A 17,926-nucleotide genomic window follows, 5' to 3' on the forward strand; every position below is an offset into this window, starting at 1 on the left:
AGAACAAACACGCATATAATTAGAGGTTTTAAATACAATGTAATACATTTTTGTTTCATAGAATATTTAGAGCTTCTGAAAATTACTGGATTAACATCACTGGTGGGTGAAATCTTCTATTGATCACCAAGGTACCCAGTAGGCCAAATCAAATAAAGTTGGATAGGGACTTGTTGCAAGTCTCCTCACTTTACCTGGCTAACTTTTCTCAAATCTAACCTATGGAATTAGCTGGGTGGGTTATCTCTGGCAATCCTCCATCTCCCTGTTAAGATTACCAATGTTTAGGTAAATTGGCGTACTTGGTTGTGTGATATAGAGACCTCCATACTGGAGGCCATATTGTGATTTCATTTATGTCAGTAAGTCTTTTAAATGTTGCAGACTTCTCCAGGCAGTGGACGCAAGTGTCACTGTGCCTGAAAAGTGATCATAATGCCAGTCAAATCCCTATCAGCTGAGTTCACGTGAGCCATTGAATATGTAACGCCTGATAGGGAACATCAGTCACTAGCAACCCATCTGGAATATAAATCGGGGAGTATTCCTGGCTCACTCGCTCTCATCTCTGGATCAGATTTGGGTACATATCATGGCTCACCATTTGGACCACCCGCACACATGGCAAGCCATCACATGTCCGTTGCAGGAAACCTGAAAGCATTTGCTTGAAACATTAGTCCTGTAGAGAAAAAGAGCAGCAATTCTTTGCAAAAATGTCAGATTTCCTTGGTTCCTTTCCCTCTTATAGTAATACACAGTTGCTAGCAGTTCCAGTAAATGATACTCTTCTCTCCATTTTATTCTAGGCGAGATTTTAGGGCTACTTGGACCCAATGGGGCGGGGAAAAGCACAACTCTAAGGATGATCGTTGGAGACACGATCCCAACGGCTGGACAGGTAGGAGAAACCTGGAAAAAGGAGCATTGTCTCTTCTGAGTGCTAACTGAAGACGAGAAGCTCCAGCACTTCTATCCTGGTCCTATTGAAAGTAATAGGAGTAAATCTGTTGACTCCAATAGGTTTGTCTGCACTCCATCTGGAAGCAAGCCTCGCAGCCCAGGTCCACAGACTTGTGCTCGCAGAACTCATGCAAGAGTACTAAAAGTAGTTTGGGGGGAGGGGAGGTTGCCAGAGATCCTAATATCCTATCTGAGCTGCAATATTGAAGTAACAGCTACACCAGGGCTACTCAATCCGGAGCCTGTGTGTGGGAGCCAAAACAAAAAAGTAGTTAATATAATGGTCTTCTGTTGAGATGCGTTTTAGTAGTTAAATTCCTGGACTGTCATTGCTCATTAAAAGTGCTGTCATATGGGTGGAAATCAGTAAATATTGCATTTTATTAATATCAGCAGAACTGACTTAAATGGGGCCTGTGTGTTGTGTAGTCTTGCCTTAATCTTTATATTCATGCCCATCAGTGTGAAAAAAGCTATTTGCAAATATTTGGACATTTCTCTCTTAGAATGTGTCTATACAGCAAAGTTATTTCAGAATAACAACCGTTATTCCGAAATAACTATGCGAGCGTCTACACAGCAATTCCGTTATTTCAAAATAATTTTAATGGCTTATTCCAACTTCTGTAAACCTCACCCTACAAAGAATAGCACTTATTCTGAAATAGCTATTTCAAAATAAGGCGTGTGTAGACACTCTACTTCTGCTATTTCGAAATAGCCCCTCACCAGGGCCATTCTAAGTTATTCCTTCTGGCGCTCTAAATCGAGATAGGCAAATCATGTAGATTTGCTGCCTTGGACCAATTTTGAGGCTTCCCTGTAGTGTAGACATGCTATTTCAAAATAGCTATTTCAGAATAACTATTCCGGTATTGCTTCCAAAATAACTGTACAGTGTAGACGTACCCTTAGAGTTCAAAATGTGCAATAAGCTACAATAAGTTTGAAATAACAACATCCATGTCATATAGCTTTTGCACAGAGGGGAAAGCATGACTTGGATTCGGGTGCAGCTCCCTGGTTGAGATGTGTTTGATCATTTTTGTTGGTCTTCTCTGAACTTTTTTTTTTTTTCATTTGTCCACATCCTGTACCTGACAATGTAATATAAGCCAACTGTGTGACACTGTCACCAAAGAAGCAAACATCTTTCTGGATATATTAGCAGGAGTGGTTGAAACCATTTCAGGAAAAATGTGGACAAATTGGAGAAGAGCAACAAAAATGATTAAACATCTCAAAAATATGACCTGTGAGGGAAGATTGAAACATGTGTGTGTGTTTAGTGAGGGGAGAAAAGACTGATCGGGGACATAATTTTCAAGTACAGGCAGTCCCCGGGTTACGTACAAGATAGGGACTGTAGGTTTGTTCTTAAGTTGAATTTGTATGTAAGTCGGAACTGGTACATATTGTAGGGGAAACTCTAGCCAAACGTTTCTCCAGAGCTCAGTTTTATTCTCCCACACCTCACTTCCCTCAGTCCTTTATTCTCAAGCTGAGGTGTCTGCTGAGAAAAGCCGCTCCGCGTTTCCCTGGTCTGCTGGGGGGTGGGGGCTAGCTTCGCGTCTCCCTGGTCTGCTGGGGGGCGGGCGCTAGCTTCGCGTCTCCCTGGTCTGCTGGGGGGAAGCAGCTAGTGCGGGGTTGCCTCACCCCATTTGTAAGTAGGGATCTGATGTAAGTCAGATCCATGTAACCTGGGGACTGCCTGTACATAAAAGGCTGCTACAAGAAGGAAGGAGAAAAATTGTTCTCCCGAACATCTGAGAATAGGACAAGAAGTAATGGGCTTAAATTGCAGGAAGGGAAGTCTAAGCGGGACATCAGGAAAAACTTCCTACTTGTCAGGGTGGTTAAACACTGGAATAAATTGCTTAGGGCAGTTGTATACTCTCCATCACTGGAGATTTTAAGTGCATGTTAGACAAACGCCTGGCAGGGATGATCTAGATAATATTAGCCCTGGCATTAGTGCAGGGGACTGGTCTATATGACCTCTTAAGATCTTTCATGCACATTCTGAATAATTCCTTTCTGTTAGTTCAACTCTCACCTTATAGCCCCATTGTTTTCACTCATTCCCCACAGCGCTACAAAAAGGAGAGGGTGTTTAACTCTTCTGCCTGTCTCCCTTTCCCTGTGGGGAGACCTGAAGGATTCCATGTTGAAGAAGAGAATTTTTAAAAGTCCGAAGAAGCACTTGTACCTTTGAGCCTCCAGTTACTGGTTGTTTGTGCAGGTGCTGATGCAGGGGACAGAGGCAGAAGACACAACTGACTTTTTAGGGTACTGCCCTCAGGAGAACCCCCTCTGGCCAAACCTGACTGTTCAGGAACATCTGGAGGTGTACGCTGCAGTGAAAGGGATGAGGAAAGAAGATGCTGCTGTTACTATCCAACGGTACAGAAATAAAATTATCCCAGCCTCAATGGGGGGAGCGAACTGTGTGTTGAATCTCCATTAGTGACTTCTGCACTCATGTTGTCTAAAGCTATTCCTGGTTCGGCTTCTTTATCACATTTGTGCCTCCATGAAAGGGAAGAAAATGTGGAGCTCTTTGCCCATTTGCTCAGGTTAAAAAAATGAGACATTCCCTCGGGCACAGAGGGCCTGTCTGAGACAGCTGGAGTTTGCCTGGTCACTTGTCTTCTGGTAGTGGGAATGGGAACTACTAGTGTGGAAAACGGCAAAGATATTTTGACTGATTACTTCCCAAAAACGGAGAGGTGTTGTACAGAATATCCAGGAAAAGAGGAAATTCAGAGGTTTTACAATTTTAATGTTTTGAAATTTCGTAGTGGCTAATTGGGAAGGTGGTGGGTGTTTTTTAAAACTAATATCAGCTTAATATAATTACCAAAGTTACTACTCTTGCTATTATCAGTACTATAGAAGGTTCCAGAAACCCCATGACTAGGACTTGTTAGGTCTGTGGGATACACACAGTGCATAGTTTAATTTCCAAGACACCCCAAGCCTCTGTGACAAACAGGACACAGGAGGAAGGATGGATTTTGGTTTGGAGCTAATTACATTTTAATAAATAATCACACTAAAAGTAAATCAGATTCCCTTGGTTATCAGCCAACTTCACGCAGGCATCATGGCAGGGGTCTCAAGCAGGGACTGGAAGGAGGACTAGCTTTTACTGGCTAGTTTGGGGGCAGGAGGTGGAAGTTACACAGGTACAGAACTTCGTAGGAAGACATGTGTAAGAAGTGCTGAGAGATCAGCATTGTTGCTGGAAAAGACTAGGCAGGAAGCAGGAGGATAGAATGATGCTTTGTGACATCATAAGGGTGGCTGTAGAAATGATTATGATGTAACATAAGCAGTGGAAGGCCAGGAAGGAGCAGCTCTCCCCTCAGGTGGCTCTGTCAGGAGATGTCTGACTGACAGGTTCATTTCACTTTTGCTCCCAACCCAGGATCGTGAATGCCCTGAAGCTTCAGGCACATCTTCGAAAACCAGCCAAGAAACTACCAGCAGGAATAAGCCGAAAGGTGAGGATTTCAGTCTCTCCTGTGCTTTCATTCTCTCCACTTCCTAAGTAGAGGCGGTCAGGCGAAGAAGCTGTCTTTTCAGGAAGCTTGGGGGGATCTTTTTTTCCCTACAAATGCTTGTGGCGTTGTAGGCATGAAGCCAATTCTATTCAGGTTAGCCTAGTGCAGGGGTTTTCAAACTTTTTTTCTCATGACCCAGTTGAAGAAAATTGGTGCCTGCAGCCCAACATAATTTGACTAGGGTGTAGGCTCTGGGTGGAGCTGAGGATGAGAGCTTTGGAGCTTGAGCGGCTCTCCGTCAGTAGTGCAACGGGGAGGGCGGGCTAAGGCAGCTTCCTGCCTCCCCTGGCACCGCACAGCATGCTACGCTCTAGCAGCAAACAGCAGCAGGTTCCCAGCCAGTGGAAGGGCGGAGCTAGTGCTCAGGGCACGGGCAGTGTGTGAAGCCCTGTGTGCTCTCCCCCATTCTCACCTAGGAACCTGGCCTGCCTTTGGCTGCTCAGTCTGTGATGCCAGGATGGGCAGGTAGCTACCACTGGTCACCTGATCCCCCTGCAGCAACAAAACCCAGTGCCTGACATTCCACCCCCCAGAACTGGGTTCACAACCCATCGTTTGAAAACCACTGGCTTAGTGCACGCACGAGGCAAATATTTTGCACTCTAAGTACACTTGCCACCACAGATACAAAAAAACGGTGCATCTGGAATGCTCCTAGACTATAAAACTGGACAGCTGGCAGTGGGTACAGATTTCCTGGGACAGCTATCTCAAAAAAGGGATGATCCTGAGAAAATCGGAACAGGTGAAACCCTATCTATAAGGCAGGGCCAAATCAACCCAGTCAAGTATGGCTCAGCAGTGTCAAGAGGAGGGAAGGAACTGTTCCAGGAAGCTCCCTCCCAATCGTTCTTTATTTTGGAAGGGCGAGAGAAAAGGGCAGAGCTGCCCCAAGTCATATTTGTGTGCATTGCTCAATAGTTGCGGCATCTCTGCTCAGGATTTCTAGTTAGAGGGACCTGAGCTTCCGACTCTGGATCTGAACGTCTCAGGAGTGCAGGGGTGTGCACGGAGGAGGTTTGGAATCAGCCTTTCAAGAGAGCTCATTCCTGCAGTTTGGATCTAGCTTTGCAGTTCTCTGAAGATCAGAGGCATGAAAATTTAAGGAGTGAGTTCAGCCCCTGCTCTGGAGCATCTTGGGAAAGGAGAAAGAAATGTTACATGCTGTTTCTTTAGTGGAGAGCTGATTGCATCCTACTGTGGAGTGTCGGGCCAGGTCCATGCTGGCGGAGAAAAACAATGCAAGATTCGTAACTCCAGCTACGTGAATTGCATAGCTGGAGTTGACATACTTTGCATCAAATTTTTTTTCTGGGGCAGCCCCACAGTGGGAGGTCAATGGGAGAAATGCTCCTGTTGACTTCTCTTACTCCTTGCAACAGTGCAGCATACTGCAATCAATAGGGGCAACCTCAGTGTTCGACTTAACGGGTCTTTACTAGACCCGCTAAATCAAACTCTGGAAGATTGATTGCTGGTGCATCAATCCTCTAGTTAGTGGAGACAAGGCCTCAAAATCACTGTTCAGGAGAAACCTGAACAGACGGCAAAGATTTGGTAGCTGAGAGAAACCCCGCTCAGGATGTGTCAATGATGTGCCCATTCCCTGCAGATGTGGTCAAAGCTTGCTCTCTTCAGACAAGTTATACTCACCACATGTTGTCAGTCCTTCACAGGGGCTACCACGTTGTAATAAAGGGGCCGCCTGCACTAAACTACCTGAACCATTCTAGCTAGGATTGTGCTGAGTAAAAGACAGTTACTACCAATGATACCCATGCAAACTGTGAAGGTAAAAGCCCCTGACTTTGTGGTCTCCCCCATCAGGTGTGCTTTGCACTGAGCATGCTGGGTAAGCCAAGGGTGGTGCTTTTGGATGAACTATCGACTGGAATGGACCCCATGGGGCAACATCACGTGTGGTGAGTGGCGCTCACTGTCCGGAAGGGAGCATGCAGACGCGCTGTACAAGTGCTCCCTGTGTGTGTTAGAGAGACAAAGGGGGTAAAGAATACCTGGGATCGAACCAACTGCTGTGGGACAAGTCTTTGAGCCTCAGGGTAGGAGGTGGCCTCCCGGAGGTTCCCAGCACCACGAAAGAGAAGACCCTCTACTACATTCATTAGGGTACAGCCTGCATCACAAGTTTTGGGGGACATGTCTGCTGTGCCCTGGGGGGATGGTAGCAGGAGAGACGATCTGCCTTTCTCCACCTGATTTACCTGTGACCATCTTCTAAGCACAAAGTAAACAACACCAATATCTGTCCCTTTGCTTTCCCAGCTGCCCTCCATCACTATGGTTCTAAATCTCCTTCTCTTCCTTGACTCTGCCCTTCCTTTCCCCAATCCCTTTCCTCTCTGGAAGTCACCCCTCACTCTCCATCCCAATGGTCTGGAACTCTGAAAGTTCAGTGAGCATGCAAGTTAAGCTATTTTGGTTAGCTTACTAGTTTCGCTGCTCATTATATTGTGAAAGGGCAAATGCAGTAGAGGAAAGTTTCAAGTCTTTGCCTTTTCTGGAAGTCAGAGCAGCAGTGCAAGAAAATACTCACAGGAGCGGCACATTGCAAATTCAAACTTACTTTTTGCTTCCAGGACAGCTGTTCGTGCTGCATTTAAAAATAAGAAACAAGGCGCCATCTTGACAACCCATTATATGAAGGAGGCCGAGGCAGTGTGTGACCGAGTGGCCATCATGGTGTCTGGAAAGCTTCGGTAAGCATCAGCAGACACATTAGACTGAGGAATAAAAGTGTCAACCATTAATACAGCTTTGGGTGGGGGGGATAAAATATAGGGACCAGCATTAAATAGATCTCGGCAAAAATCAGTGGTCAAGCTGTTGTTAAATACTTTAACATTACCAGCTGAAAAGCTTCTGAGGGGTAGCTGAGTTAGTCTGTAACAGGAAAAACTTAAAAAACAACAAATAATCTGGTAGCGCCTTAAAGACTAACCAAACATGTCGATAGCGTGTTAGAAGTCCCGGTCATCTGAAGAAGTGGGTTGTGCCCACGAAAGCGCATGATGTCATTACCAGTTTAGATTGCCAAGAGATACTGTGCCTTCCTAGGGAGACTTTAAACACAAAGGCTACGTCTAGACTGGCATGATTTTCCGCAAATGCTTTTAACGGAAAAGCACTTTTTGCGGAAAAGCGTTTGTGGCCAATCTAGACGCGCTTTTGCGCAAAAAAGCCTGGATTGCCATTTTCGCTATCGGGGCTTTTTTGCACAAAACAAATCTGAGGTGTCTACACTGGCCCTCTTGCGCAAAAGGGAGCAGCATAGTATTTCTGCAAGAAGCACTGATTTCTTACATGAGATCGTTGGTGTTCTTGCGGAAATTCAAGCGGCCAGTGTAGACAGCTGGCAAGTTTTTCCGCAAAAGAAAAACTTGCCAGTCTAGACACAGCCAAAGTGAATGTATAGCAAGGAGCCAACAGCCACGCCAGAGCCTTCAGGGGAGGGGGATGGCTCCATGTTCCAGTAAGAGGCCTTGAGTGGAAGAGACGGGGACAGGGCAATCAGCCGTCTGTGCTGCCCAAACTGTGGTATGCTGCCCCCACCCCTAGCCCTTTAGAATCGCTGGGTCCTGCATCAGTTACCCCCTTCCCCTCCCTGCCGCCGTTGGCAGGCCTGATGTACAGTCTTGGAAGACACAGATTTAGGAAGAATCTGAGCTAGTGCCGGTCCTTCCCCTAGAGAACTAACAGAAACACTCATGAATTCAATTGCTGTCTTCACATCCTGTGCTTGCATTTCCTAAAAAAGAGTAGCAGGAGCCCTTGCTTAGTGTTTCACTTGGTGCGTCTCTCCTCGGCAGCTGTATCGGCTCCATCCAGTACCTGAAAAGCAAGTTTGGCAAAGGTTACTTGCTGGAAATGAAAGTGAGGGACCCAGCACAAGCTGATCTCATCCATGCGGAGGTTGTACGCGTCTTCCCTCTTGCAGCACGTCAGGAACGGTAACTTCCAAGGATGCCACGGCCCTTATGATAGCGCAATTGCTCGTCTGCTGCCGAGGATACCCAGTGGGCTTGGATGCTATTGGGATGTGGGTGCAATAGCTGTTGACCCAGCACTGGGCTAATATAGAGATCTGAGTTTGTCCGAGCTGTATGAATCCCAGCGCCCACAAGCCAGGGATAACACGATGGAGAGGGTAGGACACCAGCTGAGCTCACTCTCCCAGAAGGGTGACAACTGATTAAAACAATAGGCCTAGGAAGATCATTAACAAGGATGAGTATTAATTATCATCAGGGCCAGAGGAAACCGTAATGAAGTTAGTATGTCCAGTTCCGTATGCACTCCTTTTAATGTAACCTATGTCTTGGCTCACTGAAGAAGGGAGAGGGGCTACCACCCGCCTAGCAAAATAATTTTTCCTAATTGCCAGCTTAGACCTCCCCCGCTACAGCCTTAGAGTATTTCCTGTGCAAAAATGCCTGGCTTCCTAATATTTCTCTTCTGAACCCATTGATATTATTTTGACTGTGTTCCATTAGCATCCACATGTATTAGATGCTATATCGCGACATACAGTCCTACCTCCAAAGAGCTAGCAATCTGAATGACAAAAACAGGTGCAGGGTTAAGAAATGGGATACACTGTACACACTGAGTAGGAAGGCTGCTATGTGTCTTCAGAAGACAGAAACTCATTTCTCATAGCTGTATACTTTAAATTCAGAAAGAACCATTATGGTCAGCTAGAGTGAAAACCTAGACTCTTTGAAGTCATTGGCAAAACTCCCATTGACTTAGTCTGAGCTCCTGCATAGCACAGGAAATTGAATTCCACCCACTGATTCCTACATCAGTCTTATAACTTCTGGCTGAGCTAGAGCACAGCTTCTTAGAAAAAGATCCAGGCTTCATTTAACGATTTCCAGGGTGGACGAGTCCATGGCCTCATAGGTAAGTGTTTCCAGTGCTTAATTACCCTCTTCGCCACAAATTTGCACCTAATATCTACTTTGAATGTGCCTAGTTCAGCCACTGGGAGTTTTTACTCTATCCGTTTGAGTCAATGACTCTTGGCACTTCCCACTGTACAAATTGTTCTTGTCTGCTATATTGAAGAGCCGTTCGTCAACAGAAATCTTCTCCCTGTGCATGTGCATGTCAACTGTGATCAAAACATGGCTTAAACGTTCTGGTCACCTTCTGCACGTTTCTTCTCTCAGGTATTCCTCTTTGATGGTCTATAAGATACCAATGGAAAATGTACAGTCCCTGTCTCAGGCCTTTCTCAGTTTGGAGGCAGGTAAGAGGGATGTTGTCAAACGCTGGAATATCTGTAGGAAGCTGCATTTTAAGTTGTCTGTGTTGCTGTCAAACCAGTTTGGGCCGAGCCCTCTGTGGATGTAGACAGGCCTGGCTGTATTCAAGTCTACAGAGCTATGGCAGTTTAAACCAAGCTAAGGTTCTGGTCCTGTCAACTCCAACTTTGGGGCCTACTGAGCAGTCCAACGGATGCTCTGAAACAGGAGTGGGGGGCGGCCACACACGGTTCGTCAGGGTTAGCCACTGGCAGGGCGCCAGATGCCTGATTTACCTGTATGTCCACGGGCACAGTCACTCACCCCTCCCCATAGTCATGGTTCACTGGTCCCAGCCAATGGGAAGTAGGAATGGGAAGGTCCGAGCCAATGCAGGAAGTAGGTGGCCCAACCCGCGCCGCTTCCCACAGTTGCCAGGAACGGCGAACCACAGCGACTGGGAACCATGTGCAGTTCTGTCTGTGCATGCTCAGGTAAACAAAACATCTGGCAGCCCGCCAGCAGCTGACCCCTGAAGCTCCGCGTGCGGCCTGTGAGCCAGAGGTTCCTCACCACTGCTCTAGAATCATATAGCTGGAAGACACCTCAGGAACTCATCAAGACCAGCCCCCTGCCCAAGGCAGGACCAATCCCAACTAAATCAACCTGACTGCTCCTGACCGCTCCAGGAGGGGTGCCTGTGGAAGGCAGGCATTATTAGAGGGGTGTCAGAGCAACAAACATCTGCTTTGATCACCCGTCATGATGATGATCTTCCTGAAATACGGATATTCCTCTACACTGAGGGATCATGTGTTAAGGCCAGGGCACCTAGAGTAAATTCTTGAAAGCACCTAAGTCCCATTGATTTTTTCACTAAAGATACATCTACACTGCTGTAGACATAGAATAAGCTATTGTGGAAGAAATACTCCAAAAATAGCTTATTTATAAATAGCACGTCTATGCTACAGGGAAGCCTTTAAATTAGTTTGAGGTAGGCTCCCCTGATGTGGACGTGCTACCTCAATTTAGAGCCCCAAGAAGCATTGGGGAGTAATTACTTTGAATGGCCTGGGGGAGGAGCTATTTCGAAATAGGAGCAGTGGAGCGTCCACACTACTGCTATTCTGCAACAGCTATTTCGGAAGAGACGTTATTCCTCATGGAATGAGGTTTACAGAATCCAGAATAAGCCGCCCGTTATTTTGAAATTATTTTGAAATAATGGGCTTGCTGTGTAGACACACACAAAGTTATTTTGGAATAACGTCCATTATTCCGAAATAATGCTGCTGTGTAGATGTAACCTCATGCTTTCTTTCTCTCTCTCACTCTTTTTAAGAGAACTTAGACTCCTGGAAAATGATACGCTTTACTTCCTTCCTTGCTACCTAAGGGTACGTCTAAACTACATGGCTCCGTCGACGGAGCCATGTAGATTTGTTTTTTTGGCAAAGGGAAATGAAGCCTCAATGTAAATAATCGCGGCTTCATTTAAATTTACATGGCTGCCGCGCTGAGCCGACAAACAGCTGATCAGCTGTTCATCAGCTCAGCGCGCTAGTCTGGACGCTCCCCTGTCGAAATGAAAGCCTTTTATCAACATCCCCGGTAAACCTCATCCTACGAGGCATAACGGGGATGTCGATAAAAGGCTTTCAGGTCGGCGCGGAGCGTCCAGACTAGCGCACTGAGCCGACAAACAGCTGATCACCTGTTTGTCGGCTCAGCGCACTAGTCTGGATGCTCCCCTGTCGAAATGAAAGCCTTTTATCGACACCCCCGGTAAACCTCATCCTACGAGGCATAACAGGGATGTCGATAAAAAGCTTTCAGGTCAGCGCGGAGCGTCCAGACTAGCGCGCTGAGCCGACAAACAGCTGATCACCTGTTTGTCGGCTCAGCACGGCAGCCATGTAAATTTAGATGAAGCCGCGATTATTTAAATCACGGCTTCATTTCCCTTTGCCTATCTGTCTAATCTACATGCCTCCATCGACGGAGGCATGTAGTCTAGACACACCCTAAGGTTTCAGGGTGCCTACTTCCTGCTTAGACCACACATACAGGAGAACCGAGAGGGTGACTCTTTAGGTAGAAAAGTTTGGAGATAAAATCCTTGCACCATGGAAGTCAATGGAAGTTCTGCTGTTGACTTCAAGTGGGACCAGGATTTCCTCCTGTTTTTTCCAGTAGAACTGAGAGAAAATACATTTTTTCCAAGCAAAAACTACGTGCTTTCCTCAATGGTTATGTTTGCCATCAGAATGCCAACCCACCCCGCTACCCAAACAAGGCAATTTTGGCCTCACGTTTTACATTTTGGGGGCTAAAAATAATTTTCAACAAAATGTCGGTATTTTCTGTTGAACACTTTGACCAAGGCGTAAAAAGAAATCATTCTCCTCTCCAATTTCTGCAGTGGGAAAAATATTTCTGGTCAGCTCATGTCCAGTGTAACTTTGCACTGCCTATCAGAGAATCCTAGCACTGTAGGACAGGAAGGGATCTTGAGAAGTCATGGCTCCATACCCCTGCACGGAGGCAGGCCTACATATTATCTAGCCTAGGGGTGGCCAGACTGCAGCTCGTGAGCTGTATGCTGCTCTTTTGCATTTACAGTGCAGCTTCCAGAGCCCCCTCCGACCCCACCTGCCATTCTCCACCTACCAGGCAGGGGATAGAACTCAGGGCTTTTGCCCTCCGGTGGTGTGGCAAGCAGCTTCTGCCAGAGATCACTGCTGCCTATCAGAGCGGGGGAAGGGCACCATTTAAAGGTTTGCGTGAGTCACACAGCGCTTGAAGAAAACTAAACAGACGACTCGCCACATGCATGAAGAATCAGTATTTTAAGTCATAAAAAAATCTGTTTGGGGGAGAATTCTTACATGTCTTTATTTTTTGTCCAGCTAAACGTACCTTTGACCTGGAGGAGTACAGCCTTTCTCAGTCCACTTTGGAACAGGTACAATGTGCTGTTCATACTATTTAAGCGATGGTAGCTGAAAATACAGTGTGTAAAATACAGTGTATAAAAATGACCATGTTTGATGTCACATGAAGAATGTCAGTGTGCAGCTCAATCCACATGATACTGATACCTTGTTCTTACCCGGCAATTCTCATAGGTAGATTTCAAAGTGTTTCACCAAGTCGGCCAGCAGCATTGTTCTCATTTTATAGACAGGGAAACTGAGGCCCAGGGTGGTGAATTGCCCAAGGTCACCCAACAAATCAGAAGCAGGGCTACAAATTGAACCTTCATCTCCTGCATCCCCATCCTGTGCACTAAGAACGCTAGCTCCTAAATGAAAGATCCGAGGGGGAGCTGTGTTAGTTTGTCTCTACAAAAAGGAGGAGTCCCATGGCGCCTTAGACTGACATGTTTATTAGGGCACAAGCTTTTGTGGATAAAACCCACTTCATTATCAGCTAGAGGTATAAAGGTTTTCTCAGCACTGTCGATCCTCTGTACCTGTCAGAAACAGTACAATAATTATTGCAACACTTTGTGATTTGATGTAAATGACACTGATATACCAGTATTCAAAAAGAAGGTCATTGGTGAGTTTGCTCAGTTAGAATTTGGTCCCGTGTGGGTTTTTCTTCCCCACTTGACTGAATTATTTCATCCGCGGATCAGTCGCATCTTATTGGGTTTGGTGTGCAGAAACACTCTCTTGTGTTATGTCTTTCTCTTAGGGTATGGCTAGACTACACAGTTTTTCCACGATATCCCAGAAGAACTGTTCCACGTCCAGAGAACGTGTTTGCTCTTTCACTTTTTTTTTTTTTTGCGGAAGAGTACACGCGCTCTTTCGGAAGCCCTTGTATTCCTTGTTCCACGAGTAATAAGGGAGCTTCCGAAAGAGGGTTTTTTTCCGACATTTGGTCCAGTCTAGACAGGCCAAATGTTGGAAAAGCCTCTTCCGACAAAAGATTCGGAAAAACTATGCAAAATGCGGTGTGCATTTTGCGTAGCTTTTTCCGGAAAAAAGATGTAGCCTAGCCGTACCCTTAGTTGCAAGATCTTCTTTGTGTCAAAGCTGATTGTTGGAGACATAGTTATAAATCTAACCAGAGTAATTTGATCTTTTGTTTCCAGTCCTGGGAACTAATTAGACCCTTCCTTTAACTTTCATGTTTCAGGTGTTCTTAGAGCTTTCAAGAGAACAGGAGGGAGAGGATTTTGCTATGACTCCAGATAATACAGCAGAACAGAAACTCCTTCAACAAGATGATCATTAAAGCTCTGCACCAGTGCCCTGTATCGCTATTACAAATGCTATTAGCATGTCCAATTACATACTACGTTAGAGCCAGTATATCAGTATGGTAATGATAAGGCAGAAAAGTTCAGCTAGTCATCATGACAAATATTTTTTATGCCCACATTTCATTTTTGACCAGAGGATACAGTGTGAGACATGGAGCTGAATTAGAAAGTGGGAGCTGAATTAAAAAATTGGACCAAAAAACGGTTGGCCACCAATAACAAGAAGAGAGAACTCATGGGCAAAATCAGACTGATTCCAATCTATAGATACCACAAGGCAGAATAGAAGCCTAAAAAGCCACCTGTATAGAAATGTAAAAGGGATATCACACTTCTCACACAAATACAGTGGAGTTTTCAATTAAATACTAGTGGTGAAGTGACTGCATGTATAAAACCCATCGGCAGGAATTCGTGTATTGCAGTGATGAGCAATGAACAGATGGTTGGATATACTAGGTCTGATTTTTCTTTGTAGATTGATGATGGTTTTAGTCCTCTCCCCGCAGCTAAATTATTTAGATTTGCACCAGTGTAAGTAAGAGCAAAATCAGACCTATAATCAGTTTCTTTCTGCAAGTGTCCTGGGTTTTTTTCAGCTTCCCTTACCTAATGCATGGAGGGATCTCTCGTTAACTAAGCAACCTTCTTAACAGTCCAACAGAGAGGTCACCTCTGTAGGGAAGCACAAGTGCTTTTATGGGATTAGAATGGTCAGTCCACCAACTGAGCCTGGTGGCTTTTATACTAGTCTCAACAGTCTACTAGAGTGATCTCATTACTGCAGGATTCTTTATATTGTTGGACCTTCAGGTGACTCGCTGCGAGGTATGTTCAATATGCGATACTTAGAAACATGTTCTCATCTCGGATGTTAATGGTAGTTCTGTTTGGCTGTTCCTTGACATGCCACTTGGACATTTGCAGAGGACCAGGACTGATGTCAAAGGGATATTGCTTCTTCAGCTTTATTTGTAGGAGACAATGACAAAAACTTAAGAAGCAGTGCAATACCACTGGTACTAGTAGTAGTACTTGTGTGTGTGTCACTGATAAATTCCTAACTCCAACTTCATACGGATTAAATTGTTTACATGTGTAGTGAATACAATCCTGATAGCTATCATCAGTATCAACTGGAATTGCTGCCTGTTCTGAATTTCCTAGATGTCTCTCTCTTCCTGAGACCTTAAATAGCTACAACTGCTGGCCACACCTTCCTCCATCTCTACCTTATAATCCTTTGAATCATGACTTGGCCTTGCTGAGTCACACATTTGTGGCCTCCAGGTCGACTGTTGCGATGGGTTGTACCTGCCAAGCAACACACAATGGCATCAGCCAAGTGCTTCAAACACCAGCTACCCATTGTGCATGGAGTCCCAGGCAAGGATCAAGGGTTGTTTTTCAACACTGCCAGCAAGCCTCACAAGGTGTTACTTCTTGCGCTACAATGGCAAACTCCCTCAACAGAGAAACAAAATGGGTGAAGGAAGCCTGTGTAAGTGGCCAAAGAGTATTTCTCTCACCAGCAGAAGTGGGTTCTTAAAAGATATTTCCTTCCCCTGCCTTGTCTTGCAAATATTCCGTGGACAACATCACCACAACACCAGTGTATCCCTCAACAGATCAATTGCTTGGGAGTGATGGAATACTCTACACCAGATCTGCTTGTGGCTTAAGAAAACTACAACTCCTGATGGCTTGTATACTGTTGTCAGTCATCAAGTATGCCTATTGTGCGTTATCCAGCAGAAAATGCCTAATACCACCTTGTCTATAGGAGAGAGTCTGAAAAAATATTGCAATAAAGTGTGGTTTGATGTGTTATCTCTCTCTCCTTGTCTAGAAAAGAAAATCTGGTATTGCTCTGTAACCGTGTACGGCTCACTAAGCTGCTAAATGTTCACCTTTGCTCTTTGGATTAGTGATTGCATGATGCTGAAACAACAGCTGAGATGACAAAGGACTTAAAGAAGCCTGCCAAGGCAAATTTGTGAAGATGACTGGGAAGGTGGCTCTCTTGATCACAGAGAGCAGCAGCAATGCATGTTAGAATGTGAGGCAGAATCCTTTATCGCAGTAATAAGGGATACACATACACCTCCCCCTTCAGGTTCCTATGGTTCGTGATTTCTGGAGTTCATTTAAATGGTCTAATTAAAAGGCGCCAGACAAGGTAAGTGAGGTCATAGACTCATAGGGCTGGAAGAGACCTCAGGAGGTCATCGAGTCCAGCCCCTTGCCCAAAGCAGGACCAATCCCAACTAAATAAATCCAGCCAGGGCTTTGTCAAGCCGAGACTTAAAAACCTCTAGGGATGGAGATTCCATCACCTCCCTAGGGAATCCATCCCAGTGCGTCACCACCCTCCTAGGGAAATAGTTTTTCCTAATATCCAACCTAGATCTCCCCCACTGTAACTTGAGACCATTGCTCCTTGTTCTGCCATCTGTCAATACTGAGAACAGCCTCTCTCCATCCTCTTTGGAACCTCCCTTCAGGAAGTTGAAGGCTGCTATCAACTCCCCCCTCATTCTTCTCTTCTGCAGACTAAATAAATCCCTCAGCCTCTCCTCATAGATCATGTGCTCCAGCCCCCTAATCATTTTGGTTGTCCTCTGCTGGACCCTCTTCAATGCATCTGCATCCTTTATATAGTGGGGGGCCCAGAACTGGACACAATACTCCGGATGTGGCCTCACCAGTGCTGAATAAAGGGGAATAATCACTTCTCTAGATCTCCTGGAAATGCTCCTCCTAATGCACCCTAATATGCCATTAGCCTTCTTGGTAATACAGGATGAACTTCTCTACTCTGGCACTCTCTAGTTCAGCAGTATCCATGGTCTAGCATGGTTTTAGTTAGCCAGATGTCCTTTTATCAGGGGTGTGGCCAAGTTTCCCATAGTCCCGTGAAGTTTGTTTACAGCCACCAGTCCTGGCACTCCGTGTTCTGTGCTGTAATTTAGTTCTAATTGACCCCAAATGTCTTCTAAGAGCCCAGTAAGTAGTGGAAGTATTAGTAATCCTGCTAGATAATATTGATGTCCTCTGGGTCAGCAAATTCTCCAGTTTGGTACCGGTCAGGTCCTGAGGGTATCAGACTAGAGAGGTTCAACCTGTTTTGTTTTTTTAATTGGACCAACTTCTGTTGGTGAGAGACACAAGCTTTCAAGCTTACACCAAGCTCTTCTTCACCTTGACCATGCTTCCTGTTGGCACTGGAAACGTGACACAGGAGATGCTCTAGCATTTTCTCATTAAAGTGGCTCTCTGGGAATAAATCCTAGAAATCTGATGGGGAGATTTGTAGGGGTTTAACTATGCCTGACGCTTTGGCATTCTGAACTCTTTGTTTTCATTTCTGATTTTTGTTTCTGTGCTTCCCCTCCCCCGTTTTAAACAGCGTTGCTTTTCTTTTTCTCTCCCCACCCTTATTCTCCAGTCTAATTTTGGTTTACAAAAAGAACAGTCTCTTTTAATTGTTGGAACGGCATATTTATTTATAATTCTGCCAGCTGTAAATGGGCTGTTTACTCATGTTAATAACCTATTGATCTCCAAGTGGTCAACACATTTTTTCTCAGTTCCATACAATAAGTAACTGCCTTTAAATGCCAAAGCAAAGTAACTAGGTATGTCTTATGGTTTAAACCTTCCTCTAGGGTTCTAGTGTTTATTTGGTCTGCACATCCAAGATAACAAATGACTTTCAGACTGCACACAATTGGCTATACTTTCTCCCCAATTCTGAGCTACTGTCTGAGGAAGTTTAGCAGGGACAAAAACTCTGTAAACCTTAATAAGACACCAAACGGAATGTGTTCAGTCAAAGCAGCCGCCTACGC

General features: G+C 45.2%; 1 protein-coding gene across 4 annotated transcripts in view; it reads left to right on the plus strand.

Moving 5' to 3' along the window:
- LOC102462448 (ABC-type organic anion transporter ABCA8-like) overlaps window positions 1–15,905 on the plus strand; it is an 82,470-nt gene extending 66,565 nt beyond the window's left edge. For 3 of the 4 annotated variants that reach the window (XM_075903994.2, XM_075903993.2, XM_075903995.2), the window contains 9 exons: window positions 810–901; window positions 3,206–3,366; window positions 4,394–4,469; window positions 6,357–6,451; window positions 7,127–7,246; window positions 8,357–8,497; window positions 9,722–9,801; window positions 12,709–12,764; window positions 13,949–15,905. In XM_075903994.2, the coding sequence (XP_075760109.2) occupies window positions 810–901; window positions 3,206–3,366; window positions 4,394–4,469; window positions 6,357–6,451; window positions 7,127–7,246; window positions 8,357–8,497; window positions 9,722–9,801; window positions 12,709–12,764; window positions 13,949–14,047 (920 nt within the window). In that variant the 3' untranslated portion in view covers window positions 14,048–15,905. The other variant, XM_075903996.2, reaches the window with a different exon arrangement.
- The last annotated feature ends 2,021 nt before the right edge of the window (window positions 15,906–17,926 follow it).

Source organism: Pelodiscus sinensis, chromosome 20 (assembly GCF_052426305.1).
Source record: "Pelodiscus sinensis isolate ZL-2025 chromosome 20, ASM5242630v1, whole genome shotgun sequence".
In the NCBI taxonomy this organism is placed as follows: Eukaryota; Metazoa; Chordata; order Testudines; family Trionychidae; genus Pelodiscus; species Pelodiscus sinensis.